At 36.8% G+C, this 17,637-nt stretch overlaps 1 protein-coding gene across 1 annotated transcript in view; it reads left to right on the top strand.

Moving 5' to 3' along the window:
* Positions 1-3,277: 3,277 nt before the first annotated feature.
* LOC138708046 (solute carrier family 41 member 1-like) overlaps positions 3,278-17,637 on the top strand; it is a 344,564-nt gene continuing 330,204 nt past the window's right edge. Inside the window, exon 1 of the mRNA XM_069838158.1 lies at positions 3,278-3,339. Within this exon, the coding sequence (XP_069694259.1) occupies positions 3,326-3,339 (14 nt within the window). The 5' untranslated portion in view covers positions 3,278-3,325. The remainder of the gene's footprint in view (positions 3,340-17,637) is intronic.

Genomic DNA, 17,637 nt, shown 5'->3' with positions numbered 1-17,637 from the left:
GAAGAAGTAAGGTGGTTGAACTGCGGTCACACATTGACAAAGAATTTCCTTTAACCCTTTGATGCACGCATTTAGGAAAGAAATAAAAAATTCTGTTTGCAATGAAATTAAACTTTTATTTCTCTAAGAGAAGTGGTTGACATTTTAAAATTTTGAAAAACTTCCATTTTTGACACAGAAAATGGGTGGTTTCAAGGTAAAACCATTATGCAATACTCCAGAACACAATGACTTCAGACTTATTGTGAGTGATACAAAAGAAAACACTTTCTGGTCTCATTAAGGCAAAGTGCCACTTCACATGTGTTGCAGGTCCATTTACTCCTGTGTGGTTGAACTTCAGTGCTACAATAAGCACAGCGTCCTGAAGATCCACGTACTGGCATATGTGTCATCTTGTCGAATCTTTTCTTATATGGGTCCGTTGACTTCAAGTGGTGGCCAGGTTTTAGTACTGTCTTTCTCCCTCTAAGTTTTGGAATATTAGCTGCGACCAAACCATCTACAACAGCCAACCTGACATTCTTCAGAGTCAGTTCTCCACCTTACCTCTCAACGAATACACCAGGAAGGCATTAGTCACAGTGACATCAACAAAATTCCAAAAAATGCTGTGCCACAATTTTCTGCACTTTCTATCAAACTCGTAGGACTTCAACATATCAGCTTTGTCAACATAACCCGTATGTTTGTTGTAGTCCTTCACGAGTTGTGCACAAGCAATTTCAGTGGTTGTTTTATTTCCTTGAAATGGTGGCGACAATAGATGGATCGTGCTAATTAGAAAGGAAAAAATGGACCTTGTATCCTTCCACTTGAGCCAGGACACTCCAGCATATGACGTAGGCCTACTGCTATCACTCTCACCACGTTTCATGTCGCGGTCTCTTCTTTCGTCGTCTGGTAAACCAATACGTCCATGTCTATCTGTACCACATGCATAGTTATTTTGCTGCCTTAGAGAGATCATCAGATTCAAACTTGTGAAAAAGTTGTCAAAAAACATTCTGTGATTGTCAACAACGATCTCTTCCTTGTAGCTATGAAGAATAAGCTGAACCAAAAATGGAACATTTTGTTGGATATGGTAAGCATAACTACTCTGTTTGCATGGTGGTTACGTTTTGAAACCACCACATTATTTCTGTATTGACATCACATGTGTCGAAGAAATTACAATCTTGTTACTGAAATATTTTCTAAAAGTCCTAAAGACAAATAATACTACATAAAAACTTACCTAATTGTGAAATTTAACATACAACTGAAATAAAAATACGGAGCGAGTCTTTCACATCCCAACTATACACAACAACATCGGCCATCTTAGTGAATTGGCTGGACAGCACAAATATAGGGAAAATAAAATTCTTCTAAAGTTACTAGGGATCAGTGAACGCAGCACAGTACTTTTGAAATGAAACCACCATGTAAGTAGGCAGGAAATTCAAATTAAAAAGGTGGTTACGTACTTTAACCACTGCGCTTCAAAGGGTTAAGAGAGGACATGTGAGTTCGATCCCGGCCCAGGTCGATGGCATTTAAGCGTCCTTAAATGCGACAGGTTCATGACAGTAGATTTACTGACATATAAAAGAACTCCTGCTGGACAAAATTCCGGCACACTGGCGACGCTGATATAACCTCGGCAGTTGCGAGCGTTGAATAAATCATAATTTAAAACGAAGAGAGGACATCCGCAAATTTCTTGAAGAAAATGTTCGCCTGTGTGAATTTTTATGTGACCTCGATTGGTTATCATTTCTTGTTGATTTAACAAAACATTGCAATAATTTAAACACCCTATCATAAGGCAAAGATAATCTAATCAGTGATGCTTACAATGCAGTGGAGTGAAATAATTTCAGTTAAATTATTCGAGGAACAAATTATTTTTGCGAAAAATTGTGGAATTTTTCTTACAGCGAATGACACAGAAAGCCAATACAGTATCCTGAAACATTTTAGTGGAAATTATTGAAGGCATTGAAAAACAGTTTGTTAAAAAATTTCTATATTTTGTAAAAATGGTTTTTGAAATTTGTTTTCATTTCCATTTTCCAGTGTTTTGTTGATAGTGCACCAGAACAATTGCAAATGAAACTTTTCTAAATTGAGGGGCTCAGTGCAAGAACGGGATTTTATAGGATGTGCCCTTTTTAGTAAAACGTTTTATTGTATTCTCTGATCTGTTATGCATATGATCACCAAGTTGTAGTTCAATACTGTGATCATAGAGGTCAGGAGTGACCGAAATGTAAAGGCGTGCATAGGTAACATCATTACGGTTTGAATTTTCAACATCAATTTTGTCAAAACTTGCATTTGAGAGAAGTACCTTTCGTGCACCCAACCCCTCAATTGCTTTTCTACGAGGCTTTATCAACTATATTTATCTAGCATCTGTGCGAGATGAAGGTAATAATGCCAGCGAAATGAGCTCAGGGCCCAGCGCCGAAATGTACCTAGCATTTGCTCTTATTGGGTTAAGAGAAATCCCCGGAAGAAACCTCACTCAGGCACTTTGTCCAAAATAGGGTTTGAATGTGTGTGCTTTCGTGCGTGCGTGTGTTTTTTGCTTTGTGTAAATGTGTGAGTGTGTGCATTTCCAAAAAGGAAAAATCAAAAATAAAAATTGAGATGAGCTTGAGCGACGAACTTATTCAAGACTTTATTTATTTATTTATTTATTTATTTATTTATTTATTTATATATTCATTCATTCTTTCATTCATTCATTCATTCATTCATTCTTTCTTTCTTTCTTTCTTTCTTTCTTTCTTTCTTTCTTTCTTTCTTTCTTTCTTTCTTTCGCTTTGCTTTGCTTTCATTTATTTAATGTCCCCCTGCAGAAAATGCTCTACCCTGTGAGTATAGGTCATTTTTCAGACGCAGCCTCTGTTTTGTTGACCATTGTGACAAGCAACATTCATGTCGTCAGAACACAACTATCGTGTAACTCAATCTCTGCTTTGTTAGGATAGGTGAAAGTTGCACACAGTCTCTACCTCGCTATGAGAACAGGTGACTGTGTCGGCCGCAATATCCACCCCGTTATACAGGTACAGTGAATTTTGAGCACTCGGTAGCGCCGGATCCGCTCCCAATGAGGCAGGCGCGCTGTAACTCATCCATCTTCATGAGCAGATGATTGTCCTCCCCACCTCCCCCCCGCGCCCCTCTCGCCGCCCACGCCTCCTGCCCTTGCCCGCATAAGAATTCGTGTTCTGTTCGTCACGCCGGACGGCCACTGTAGTGGTGACCCAATGAACACACAGTCGCCCCACACTGCGATGGAGTCGTCCCGGTGGCCCAGAATAAGCAGATGACGAGCGAACGGTAAGGTCACTCTGAAAACGCACAACTCGCTAATTGCATGAGAGTCTGTGCACAAAACGCTCGTGAAGTGGTCGTTTCTTTGTTTAAAAATAGACCTAATGAAGTTCATTGTAGTGAGGCAGCGAATCTTTAGAGTCTGTGTTTAACATTTTAATTTAACGATGTTTTCAACTGCTGAAGTTATTGAGTGTCGGTGGTTGTGAGATGATTATGAATGGGCAAATCGTTTGGGACAGTAAGGTTTTGCATTATGGTATTGTCCCGGCATTTGCCTGCAGAGACTAAATAAACCACAAACATTTACTTACGTTTATTTCATAAAGTAGAACGAAAAAACACATAGTGCTTGAAGTGTAAACTGTTGAACCAATTAAATAAGAGTTCTTAATCACAAAGCTTAGGCTACTACTTTGGGAAATATATACATTATTTCTATGTTACGAAGTGTTTTACATCTTTCTAGTAACTGTGAAACCTGCTTAAGAGTTTAAGACTAAATATTGATGTGTCTTGTACCAGTGGCGAAAAAGTCGCACGGGATAAATATAATGCTATAAAAGAAAATAGTGCTGATAAAGTGACCACAATATTATACCAGATTCCGTTATTTCGACGTACAAGATTCATTTTTCAGTTACATCGGTTGTAATTAGTAGGGCTGGGATTTTTGTGTACTACCATATGGCAAAATGTAAATGTGAAATATGTGGTTAAATATGTAAATTTATAAAATATATTATCAAATCTTCGATCTTGCTTCATTATAAAAAATTATATGTATACACTTCAATATTTTCTGTGATCATTGTTTACCGCTTTTCAGAGTACAACATGCCATGAAACTCGATACACACTCACACCAGACACGGGAGAAGAAAAGTACTTTAAAAATTGAAAATAACCTCAAAATTGTAACACACCGCTCTAGAGACACGATGTGATCACTGCGAAAGCAACCTTACACTTTTAGAAAAAATCTTTGAGTATATATTGACCATGTCTATAGTTTATTGCACTTTCTCTTTAACTGTAATATTCACCCAAGTTATGTTTAATAATTCAAGAAATATGTAATTAGTATACAAACAAAGTAGAAAATTTCAGTATAATGAAACTTTTCTTAATATAGGGGATAAACCTGCTAAGTCACATTTTACTGTTTTTACAGGAAAGCAAGTTAAAAGTTTCAAGGTCCATTACATTCTATTGTCTCTGAGGTATCATTCTTCAAATATTTCTGGCTTAATCAAGTTTTTACTTTGCACAATTAAACCACAGAAATCTCTACTGCCTGAGGTATTACATGGCATCCAAAACAAAAAATTGATAATTTTGGACTTAACAGGTTTTTCCCCTGGACCCTTCATTTATTATTTACAGTAGGAAAATATTAGTATATAAATACTGAATAGAAATGATAGAAAGTAGTAGGAAAATTGTAGTAAATAGTATCAAATAGTACTACAGCAAGGACTAAAGTAGAGTAGAATGTAGATGAGGTTTAAAGGTTAAAGGGTATGAGTATAAAAGTTGAGATGGTAGTACGACTTAAAGTAGGGAAATAATAAGAGAAGAGGATATAAAAGTAATAGCAAGTAAAGCGATAGGTTTGGTAGTAAATCCTGAAAAGACAATTGGACAATTATCCTTCGAAGAGCTGGAAAACTTTAAATATCTTGGAGCAACAGCAACAAATATAAATGACACTCGGGATGAAATTAAACGCAGAAAAAATATGGGAAATGTCTGTTATTATTCGGATGGGAAGCTTTTGTCATCTAGTCTGCTGTCAAAACATCTGAAATTAGAATTTATAAAGCAGTTATATTACCGGTTGTTCTGTATGGTTGTGAGACTTGGACTCTCACTTTGAGAGAAGAACAGAGATTAAGGGTGTTTGAGAAAAAATTTGGGGCTAAGAGGGCTGAAGTTACAGGAGAATGGAGAAAGTTACACAACGCAGAACTGCACGCATTGTATTCTTCACCTGACATAATTAGGAACATTAAATCCAGACGTTTGAGATGGGCAGGGCATGTAGTACGTATGAGCGAATCCAGAAATGCATATAGAGTGTTAATTGGAAGGCCGGAGGGAAAAAGGCCTTTGGGGAGGCCGAGACGTAGATAGGAGGATAATATTCAAATGGATTTGAGGAAGGTGGGCTATGATGATAGAGACTGGATTAATCTAGCGCAGGATAGGGACTGATGGCGGACTTATGTGAGGGCGGCATCTCCGGATCGGCAGGCAAGTGCCTCAGCCAATTGAGCTAAACCGGTGGCTATCAGTGGTGCCTTAAAATCGACCAATGTCGTTGCCTGTCGAGCGAGGTAACGAAGATGGAATATAAGGTATAATATATGAATGCATTTATATATAAACAAGATATATAAAGACAAGATCGTAACTGGTATCACTGAGAAACGAAATAGTTTCGAAATGCACGAAACATGCAGGGTGAACCATAATTAATGTCATTAATTTCAAAGCGTTATTCTTCGAGATATTTCAAACAAAAGGTTTAATAAAATTTTGCTTCTTTTTCGAGAAAAAAATATTTTATATGAAACATTTCATTGAGTATTTTCGGAAAGCTACAGAATTAATTCCCAATATTGACAAAATTTAGGAAAGCAGTGTATTATGATAACAAATGATTGAAAGAATTTTAGTTTTGTCCTTTAAATGTGCAGAAAATTGGTCTGAACCTATGTAACATTTCATTCCGAAAGGAATTTGAAAATGTTACATTTGTTCGGATCAAATTTCTGCACTTTTAAGACTAGAACGACCGCGGGACTTTTTTTTATCCCATTCCAAAATTTAAACACGTCTCTCTCTTCTAATTATTTTAGAGGGATGTTGGGGGTTTTTGACTTTTAATATTTTTTGGTGTATTCCATTTTGAAATAAAGTTGTCCCTCTCGAACTCATAGTTTCTGAAAAAATGTTAGAAATACGATCGACGGGACATTTTTATCCCACATAGAAATTAAGCGCTTTGGTCTTTATACATTATTAGACTTCGTTGAATTGCCACACGCAGCATGCTATCAGGTTGCTGATGTACGGTAGTATAGAGGAGGTGAGCGACCGCCCGGTCTCGTAGTATAAGCAGTTCATGTTAAGAGTTGTGACCGGTCCAAATAGATAGAGCAGCTACAGCTAATGTATACCTATGTAAGCACTTTTGCATTACTGTGGTTGGAATAGTCAAAGCTTAACATTTGTTCAGTGCAAACAAGAATTATGCAGAACATTACAGTAAAATAATGGAGGTAATTGATGCATTGGATAGCATAGACAGTTCCGCAGTTGCAGCTGTAAAATCATTGCCTTCTGAATATTGGAAGATATTGTGTTCACTGACTCTAATTTTAAAATCGTGTGCAAAAGCATCGCCCTGTTAGAATCGTCTAAACTACAACTCTCAGAAGCCCTTACTATAGTGGATAAAGTATCACAAACCGTTATCCAAAATAACAATTCACTAATTTCAGAAAAACTGAAATGTAAGTTGAGAAGCATTATTGCTAAAAATTCTGCTTATTCACAACTTCGTATTATAAATGATGTGGTATCAGGTCATGACAAGACGTCTGAAGTTGGTGTACTAAAAAGTAGTGACTTTCCGTTCTTCAAATATGCACGTATTACATCGTGTGATGTTGAACGTACATTTCCCAATATAAAAAGTGTTTAAGTGACCATCGGAGGAGATTACTTTGCAGTCGCTCAAAATTTACGTAACTCTTCACTGCAATGCAAGGTCCGTGGACGGTCTTTCGCTGCGACAGCGACCGACCGTCCACGGACCTTGACTGCAATGCACATATTCAAGGATGATGTGAGTATCTTACATTAAATTTTAAGAGTAAATATATCTCACTATAAAATAATTGTGTATTTACATATTTAGACATTTCCTACTTCAATGATCATTCATTATATTTCTTGAATGCAGGATACAGGTTTTATTGTAACCGCAGTATACTGCTCAGTGTTTACATCAGAGGCATATTCCATCCTTTGCACGCCCCTTTCTCATACAGTCTATACCGCGTGCGCAGTAAACCTTGCAATTCTCGTGGCAATTCCACGAAGTCTATACATCATTATCGGACTTCAGTTTTGTCGAGTACTCATTGAACATGATTGTTGAGTTGTATGTAAAGAATATGACCGTAACATAGCAAAGCGTGTCGTGTCGTGTCATGGAGCTGTGTTCAGAGACAGCGAAGGAGTCGTTTTGGCACGTCGCGGGAGTCTTGTAACAATCAATTTAGAGTAAAAACCAAGCGTTTACAATGAGCTTCAGCAGAAGACGTTGTAGCCTTATAACAAAGAAGCAAATTCACTGTCGGGACAAAGTGAGAAGTAATCTCCACTAATATTGTAACAGCTTGAAGGTGCAGATAGCAGAATGTTTTTCGGGACAATACTGATACTTCTTCATAAGAAAAAATGCGTGTTATCACTGTACTTGTCTCATGTGCTTAGAAGACCTCGATGCATTTTTGGGTATTCTGTATGTAAGCAGTGCCATCGAATTCAAAGAAATAGAAGTGAATCTTATCTGGTCAGGAAAATGGGGTATTCCAAACTGCAATCGGTTGAAAGTAATCACGAGGTTTTTTAGATTTGATTTGAGGTCAACTTGCTCGGAACAATCGAAAGAAGATACAGTGAATGTAAAAAGTATTCGCACTATAGGTAATAAAAATATATACAGTAGCAATAATAAATGTGCTTCAAATACTATACTCTCAACTTTTTAGACATGAACTCAAGTTACGTACAAGTATACACATTCTTTGTTATTTGTTTACATATAAGCACAAAATTAATTGCACAGTTCTCAAAATAAACCATTTCATTTGATTAAAATACAATGATACCAAACAAAAATAGGAACAAAAATTATTCGCACACTGGTCATACTTTAATAATAATAATAATAATAATAATAATAATAATAATAATAATAATAATACTTACTTACTTACTTACTTACAAATGGCTTTTAAGGAACCCGAAGGTTCATTGCCGCCCTCACATAAGCCCGCCAGCGGTCCCTATCCTGTGCAAGATTAATCCAGTCTCTATCATCATACCCCACCTCCCTCAAATCCATTTTAATATTATCCTCCCATCTACGTCTCGGCCTCCCTAAAAGTCTTTTTCCCTCCGGTCTCCCAACTAACACCCTATATGCATTTCTGGATTCGCCCATACGTGCTACATGCCCTGCCCATCTCAAACGTCTGGATTTAATGTTCCTACTTATGTCAGGTGAAGAATACAATGCGAAGGGCTAACAACCCATCACCGTAAAAAACAGCTTGTTACGTATCCCTATAATAAGCCTCGGAATAATAATAATAATAATAATAATAATAATAATAATAATAATAATTTATTTTAACTGGCAGAGTTAAGGCCATTCGGCCTTCTCTTCCACTCAACCAGTATGATAGAAAATTACTACATTGCTATGAATATAACATAATACAGTACAATACAAAGCAACACAATACTACAACACAATACAATATAATACGTAATTAATATAATACAATGACAATTCTTTTTATCTTCATGACAACAATACAATAATTATGTAATAATAATAATAATAATAATAATAATAATAATAATAATAGTCATACCTAAATTAAATTAAATTATTAAACTCGATCACAATTATAACTTCAATTTGACTGCGCCCGTAAGAAATCGTTTAGCCTTTTCTTGAAAGTAGTTATTGTCTGGCAGCCCCTAATCTTCTGAGGTAGAGAATTCCATTCACGGGGGACTGAGACAGTAAAAGAGGATGAATAGTGGGATGTTCTATGGGCTGGAATTGCTAGGGTTTGGCTCTCCTGTGACCTGGTGTTTAGATTGTGATCGGAGGATAAGTAGTTAAACCGGGAACGAAGATAATTTGGAGTAGAAGTATGGACAACTCGAAACAGAAGAGACAGCGAATGAAGTGTTCTACGGCTATTAAGTTGCAGCCAGGATAAAGATTTTAACGAGGGTGTAATATGGTCAAATTTGTGAGAATTGCTGATGAATCTGACATACACATTCTGCACACGCTGTAACTTGTTCGAAAGTTCAGTTGTCAAGTCTGTATTACGTCACAATAGTCAAACAGTGGTAGTACGAAGGTTTGCACTAGAGTCTGTTTTAATTCTGGCGGGAGGAAGTTTCTGAATGGGTTAAAAGAATGCATGGTATAGCACACTCTCTTGGATATTTCCTTCATTTCTTGGATATTTTCTTTAGGAGTTCCTTTTCAGTTTCAATATTTGGTAGGGTAGCCCTTGCATTTTACAATAGCCTCTAACCTTCTGGCCATAGAATTAACTAAATTTGAAGTAATACTTGCTAGAATGTTGTTCCACTCTTCTATGATTGCAGACTTTAGAGACTCTTTGCTGGTAATATGCTTGGTTCTAAGTCTTTCTAAATAATGCCAAAGGTGATAGATTGATGTCTGATGACTGGGGAGGTATCTGAAGGTATGAAGGGATGTTATAGAGAATCCAAGTCGAGTATTGTGGGCCGTATGTTTGGGTCGTTGTCTTGCCTGAATATGAAATTGTCTCTGAAGCCCAAATTTTTGGCACTAGGCACCAGTAGCGGCCGGTGATCGAAATCCTCGGTGAGGCCAGATGCAACTAGTTTGTGCTTCCGATAGGAAATGTTTGTTTATGATATTAATTATTATTGTTGTTATATTATTAATATCATTATTACTGTATTATTATTAGTATTATTATTAGTCTATTATTATTACTATTAATGAAAAATAATAATTTCACTCACCAAATAAGCTGTTATGCTGTGAGTTTCAGTGATTGTTTCAGTGTGATGAAGCAACCCATGTTATGTGTTGAAAATCCCCTTTCTTTCTTTTCTTTTTATTTTTTCCCCTTGACAGCAAGGTCAATAGAGAAGTTTATTTTGCACCATATTACCACTTAACCATTTATGTTGCCCATACCAGGAAGCCAGAGAAATTCGCGTTTTAAGATTATTTGTCAGAAAAATTGTCAGCGATGTCGTAGGTATCTCGATAGACTCTCTCTTTATTTAAAACTTCCATTCTTTCAATATTATTTCTTCTCGAAGAACGACACTCTAACAATGAATTAACTACACCAGCATTATTTCTCGCATTTGTTTCTGTTTATATTTTCCCGAAATACATAACATTGGCCCAGATTCACTACTGTACCACGAAGTACAACAGTACAAACCCTCGCTTAAGTCATAAACTAAGACATAAGGGAAGAGAATAGTGTGGATCTCTGCCTGCCAAAGAGCTGGAATTTTTGTTATTTATGGCCTATTTAGGAAGAAAAGTCGCCATTGCTGTTCCCACCCCACTCTACCCTTGAGGCCGGCCCATGGATGGGAGGAGTGAAACCTGACCAGGTCACGAGGCCAGACGAATTGTGCCTCAGCTACAACGTTTTAAGCGCAAGCTCAAAGCCCGCGAAAATACAGGAAATGCAGAAACCAGACCCGGCACGAGCGATCCTGGCCTCAGGAGCAAATTTTACTACAAAACAGGTCTATATACATCACAAAGTTTTCAAATGCTTCTACAGCGATATATGCTTGATTCAAATAATTAATACATTATATAAAAACACAAAATTTGATTTCAGTTAAGCTAAGTGACTGAGTCCCGGCCTCACTTGCCTCAGTCAATCAGCCGCCACTGCTAGGCACTACATGACCCTTCATAATATTGATGTAGCATTGGTGATCCATATTGCCCTCTATAAAAGCAAACGACCCCACTCCTGCTGAACTCCTGCACCGCCATAATAGTATTCCACCTTCACCGTGTTTCACTTTGAGACCAAGATTTTTTTTCTCCATACAAAACTTCTCCAATTAGACTGAAATACAGGGTATTTCCGAGGTGATGTTACAAACTTTCAGGGATGATGGGAAAGGGCACATGTATCAATTTGAGATATGGAACCATGGTCCGGAAATGACTGAGTCGAAAGTTATAAGCAAAAATTGTTGTGTGGAAATGGAATTGTAATTTGGCACCACGTGCCCTCCTTCCCTTAACTTTTGGAACAGTCGTGGAAAAATGGTATGGGCCGAATGTCTCTTACGTGGGTACTTAGGGCGATACAATCCGTGAGCTTGTATACTGTTCCCATTGGCTCATCCGTATTCGAAAATCAGGTCTGCTTATTCCGCTCTCGTGTACTCCTCCATTTCACTAGGACTGATCGACTGGACACTGCAACTTGTACAGTCGAACAGTCCTAGTAGAATACTCATTGCTTCCATAAAAATAGCAGTTTCTGGCCCAAGACACATCTGATTAGGCCCCGGGAAAAGTATTGCTATCAGCTTAGAATGCAACATAGCATACCTCCTTTGAGAGGGATGGGGTAAATAACGATAGACAGCGTGACGCTGTCAGTAGTATAGTTTGATTCATGAGAAATGAAGTAATACATGAAAGTCTCATTATTTGTGCGTCCTTTTGACTAGTTTCCAGTGATTAGCTATGAAGCTTACAAAGTGCAATTCTAATTTATTCTCATTAAGAGATCTAAATATTTCATTGCACTTGACATACTGGTAATAATATTATTTACATATTGAAGCGCTGCAATGAACTACAAATATCATTTTCAAATTTCTGAAAGAAAATCCCTTTCTGTTATCTGACAGCAATGTTCTATACGTAGAAAATGTACGCTCCACATCTGCAGATACAACCGGAGCATATTAAAAATATTTCATATCACTACAGCTTATATTAACACTACTAGAAGAACATTTATTTGACAGAACATCAGAAATTTTACTAAGGGCCTGGTATCCATCATTTGCGTCCAACATTGTTTTCATCTTTGGAGATACACGTTTCCCAACATCATTTTCAAGGCGATTCAAGTTACTAATATTTGTTACCAAGTGTATTTGAGTCAAGAGTTCTGCACCAGATTCTTCTAAAGCTTCAATAGCAGCTGGCAAAAACGCAAAAGTTGACGTAATATACTTTAGATCATGTTCAATGTCTGTATTATTAAAGAGTTCTTGAGAAACCTTGATTGCTGCGGCATCACTTGAAGGAAATGACTGAATCACGTTCTTTACAGATTCAAAATTGTCATACAAAACAGTTCATTACCATGGATGGAAAACACATTTTCTCCATATTGAGGAACATATTTCCTTAGTGCTTCTAGCTTGCGTATTTTTGGTCTAGGTATCCTGAAGACACGTGTCGACTGCATTTGACTGCGTTGTACTAAGCTACCCCGGCACAACTCCTACCTGCACAGTGATGCGTGCAAGAGTCCTCTGTTCATAAATATTAGCTATACTACATCGCGCGTTTCCCTGTAAGCAATACTTTCCCCGGGGTCTACCGATTACGAACGGGACATTTTTGTCTCGGCGGCCGTATTAGGGTGTTCGCAGAGTCCGGTCTTCCTAGAGTTAAAAGACAAAAATGAAATCCAATCATTTATTATAATACCATGCTCTCTTAAATTGACAGCATGTTGGGAAATAAATCAATGGCTTTCTCAAAACACGCTATGAAATTTTTTATATAAAAGTGTTTATCTCGAAAAGAAAGCAAAAACGAGCAAAACTGTATTAACTTTATTGTTTGTAGTATTTAAAAGAATAACCCCCTGAAATTAATGACCAGGGCAAGGCATGGGGAGCTGTAATAAATATATTGCGACTTGGTATAGATACAGCGCATAGCGCTGGATGCAGGTATTGCACGAGAATTAATGCAGTCTGCCCATCGCAACTGGCAGATACTGAAAGTGTTCAGAACAACACTTTTGTTACTTCACATAAGTTATACAAATCAAGAAACTATATTCTGGACTGAAATACAAGGAATATGTTAATCCTTCTGCGAATTATTATAGTACACAACAAATACTTAATTACAAATGGCTTTTAAGGAACCCGCAGGTTCATTGCCGCCCTCACATAAGCCCGCCATCAGTCCCTATCCTGTTCAAGATTAATCCACTCTCTATTATCATATCCCACCTCCCTCAAATTAATTTTAATATTATCTTACCATCTACGTCTCGGCCTCCCCAAAGGTCTTTTTCCATCCGGCTTCCCAACTAACACTCTATATGCATTTCTGGATTCGCGCATACATGCTACATACCCTGCCCATCTCAAACGTCTGGATTTAATGTTCCTAGTTACGCCAGGTGAAGAACAATGCGTGCAGTTCTGCGTTGTATTACTTTCTCCATTCTCCTGTAACTTCATCCCTCTTATACCCAAATATTTTTCTAAGAACCTTATTCTCAAACACCCTTAATATCTGTCCCTCTCTCAAAGTGAGAGTCTAAGTTTCACAACCATACAGAACACCCGCTAATATGACTGTTTTATAAATTCTAACTTTCGGATTTTTTGACAGCAGACTAGATGACAAAAGCTTCTCAGCCGAATAATAACAGGCATTTCCCATATTTGTTCTGCGTTTAATTTCCTCCCAAGTGTCATTTATATTTGTTACTGTTGCTCCAAGATATTTTAATTTTTCCACCTCTTCGAAGGATAAATCTCCAATTTTTATGTTTCCATTTGTTGTTTCGTCTATAGATATCCATACTCTCTCATTTTCTAGTTCATTTCTGATTTCTTCTATAGTTTTGTCGTAATTTTTTTTTACGCAATGTTGATTCGTCTGGAATCTGTCGACCTGTGTATTTCTGTAAGAATGTACGGAGTGTGTTATTTTGTAATTTGAAGAGTGGAATGTTGGAGAAAATAAATGCATTGCATAAATATGTTAAAGTCATGCACTGTATTACATGAACCACTGTGCTCTTGCTGTAAATATTGAACTCTTGTTTTTTTTCACGTCCTTTTCTATGTTTATCCGAGTGAATATGACGATCACCATGGAAATTCTTACAGCCTAAAATTTCGATATTGCAAAGTTTGCAGAACAGTTTATTATTCGCAATAGCAAACACATTGTCACCATAATTTGAAACACATGCTTTCACTTTATTATATGTATTTAGTTTATGTTTCGGCATTGTAATGTACAACGTCTCGTAATATAACTGTGCTAATTGGGAAACTTCAAACCTGTGTAACAGAAAAAAAACTAAATTACAAAAGTAGTAAGAAATAATGATATATTGAATGATAAATTTATTCCACGTACCTTTAATAATCTTTGTATAATATAGAAATGATACAGGGACATCATTTTATTTTTACTTCAATTTTTATTGTACTGAGTTTTTGAATGTACTTCACTCCCACCCCTTCTACTAATGAAGTTCAATCGTCCTCCACACAGATCCAAGACCGCATATACAGTCATAGTAGCCTTACGGTCATAGTAAACAGTACGTTCCAAAAATATGTTCGCATTTTCCAGTGACGAAAGAGCTTTCAATATTGCATCATTTTTCATTTGCCTACGTCGAATCCCGGTTTCGTCCACCTGCTTCTATTCGCTTCTCTGTAAATGCTAGTGGCTGGGCTGTCTTAGCTCTTTTCTGAGAACATTAATTTCTGTTAGGAATTGGACGTCTACGCAATATTATACCCATACAATTCTTTAAAATAACTTAAATAAAAGGGCCTCGTTAAGTAATTAACTGTCACGTGATTTCCTCCCTTTCCACGATGCTGCGACGTAACCACTTGGACGGACAGTAGATAGCATGTCTGAGTAATTTTATCTTTTCGGATCGGGCAGAAGTGAAGATTGAATTTACAGTACGTAAGGTATTCTTTTATATAATAGATACAGAATTATTTCAACACGAGTTACTGATACGAAGTACGAACCTGGTAATTGGAATTACGTACAATAGTCTATAGTGCGATAATATGCACATTAGAAGTGAAGCCTGTATCGAAATAAACGGCCACACATTTTCAAAAATGTGTTTAAATATCCATATTATGATTATTTTTCATGTAACTTCATTCTCTATAGTGTAGACCTACGCTAATATGCTGTAGACAGTATAATATACACTGCATAATGAATACGTCCGCATGGAAAGCTCAGTTCGTGAGTAAAAACACTCATTGTTAACACTGTACTGTATTTTAATTAAACAAAATCCTAATGAAAATTATCAGACTCAAAATCGCGTTATTTCCTGGTTTACGTAAATGGATGAACTACTTTTCTTCCCTCTATACCTAGTAAAGTGATTTGTTTGTATATTACGCCAGTATCATCGAACTCCAGTCGTGGAAGGGGGTAGCAAACAGTGTTTCCGGTTCTTAATCGTTGATCCAAAGGTATAGCCAGGTTAATATTAGCAATGTTAGTAAAAATAAAATGATGTCTCTGTATAATCGTAATGTATTTAACGTGAAAGTAAAATAAATAACTTGTATGTTGCTATTTCCTTCACACAACTGTACGCTTCAGAGTTTGGTTACTAAGTAAGGGTGGCCTCTGTGTACAAAGTACAGGGACATCATTTTATTTTTACTAACATTGCTAATATTAACCTGTCTATACCTTTAGAGAACCGGAAACACCGCTTGCTCCCCCCTCCAAGACTGGAGTTCGATGATACTGGCGTAAAACACAAATCACTCTACTAGGTATAGGATGGAAGAAAAGTAGTTCATCCATTTACGTAAACTAGGAAATATCGCGATTTTGAGTTTGATAATTTTCATTAGGTTTTTCTTTAATCAAAGTACAGTACTTTATTAAGAATAAGTGTTTTTACTCACGAAGTGAGTTATCCATGCGAACGTATTCATTATCCAGTGTATATTATACTGTCTACAGCACATTAGCGTACAATATAGAGAATGAAGTTAAATTGAAAACTAATCATAATATGAATATTTAAACATAATTTTGAAAATGGTGGCCGTTCATTTCGATACAGGCTTCAGTCTTTTTGTGCATATTATCGCACTATAGACTATTGCATCTAATTTCAATTGCCAGTTTCGTCCTTCGTACTAGTAACTCATGTTGAAATAATTCTGTACCTACTCTACGTACTGTGAATTCAATCTTCACTTCTGCCCGACCCGAAAATATAAAATTACTCAGACATGCTATCTACTGTCCGTCCAAGTGGTTATCCCGCAGGATTGTAGAAAGGGAGGAAATCACGTGACAGTTAATTACTTAACCAGGCCCTTTTATTTAATTTAAATTAAACAGCTGTATAATATTACGTAAACGTCCACTTCCTAAGAGAAATTAATGTTTTCAGAAAAGAGCTAAGACAGCCCAGCTTTTACAGAGGGGCGAGCAGAAGCAGGTGGGGGAAATCAGGTTGCGACATAGGCAAACGGACAGTACCTGTGCGAAAATATGATTCAATATTGAAAGCTCTTTCGTCACTGGAAAACGCAAACATATTTCTGGAACATACTATACCCAGTAACTCAGTACTGCTTACTATCTGCGGTCTTGGTTCTGTGTGGAGTTGGAACTTCCTTAGTAGAAGGGGTGGGAGTGAAGTACATTCAAAAACTCAGGTACAATAAAAATTGAAGTAAAAATAAAATGATGTCCCTGTACATGCTATCCACTCGCGGAACCTGTACATGCCCTGCGACGGATCAAAACATTGGCTGTGTACATGCCAATTTCAGCGTTAAGAGTTCTCTGTGCCTTCCCTATTAATGACGTTACTTACGGTTCGCTCTGTATAATGTGAAAGTATGTGCCGCTGTGCAATTATCATTTTCCCAGTACAGTTGCTTATTGAGCGTTACTGTGATGTTGTTGTATTTGGAAATTTTAAATAATGAAGATATAAGCTACTGCTAGAGATTTAGCCACACGCCGCGCTCGTTTGGAGGAAGGATAATGATTAGAAATGTTTCTGAGCATCCAAAAAAACAACATAATAACCTAATGAATCTTATCCCGGGAGGAAATAACAGTCGTTTCCTGTTAAATATTTGTCATAGTCTCATAAATCCCAAATAAAATCCATACTTCGAAAAATGTAATGAAGAAGTCGTTCTTTCTTTCTTTCTTTCTTTCTTTCTTTCTTTCTTTTCTTCTTTATTTCCTTCTTTCTTTGCTTATTTTCTTCTTTCTTTCTTTCTTTCTTTCTTTCTTTGAAATCTCATGTCTTTGGTGTAGTTAGTATCATTTGGTAAGAATCCCTTGAGGCGAAGACGAAAAAACTTTCTCATGTTATTTTCGTAGTTGTAGATAAATTTTGTTCAGACAATAATAATTTTTTGCCTTATTTCCCATTATTTTAATTCTGTTAAGCGGGTGACCAGATGATA

This window comes from Periplaneta americana, chromosome 10, assembly GCF_040183065.1.
Source record: "Periplaneta americana isolate PAMFEO1 chromosome 10, P.americana_PAMFEO1_priV1, whole genome shotgun sequence".
In the NCBI taxonomy this organism is placed as follows: domain Eukaryota; kingdom Metazoa; phylum Arthropoda; class Insecta; order Blattodea; family Blattidae; genus Periplaneta; species Periplaneta americana.
This window is presented reverse-complemented; position numbering and strand designations above follow the sequence as displayed.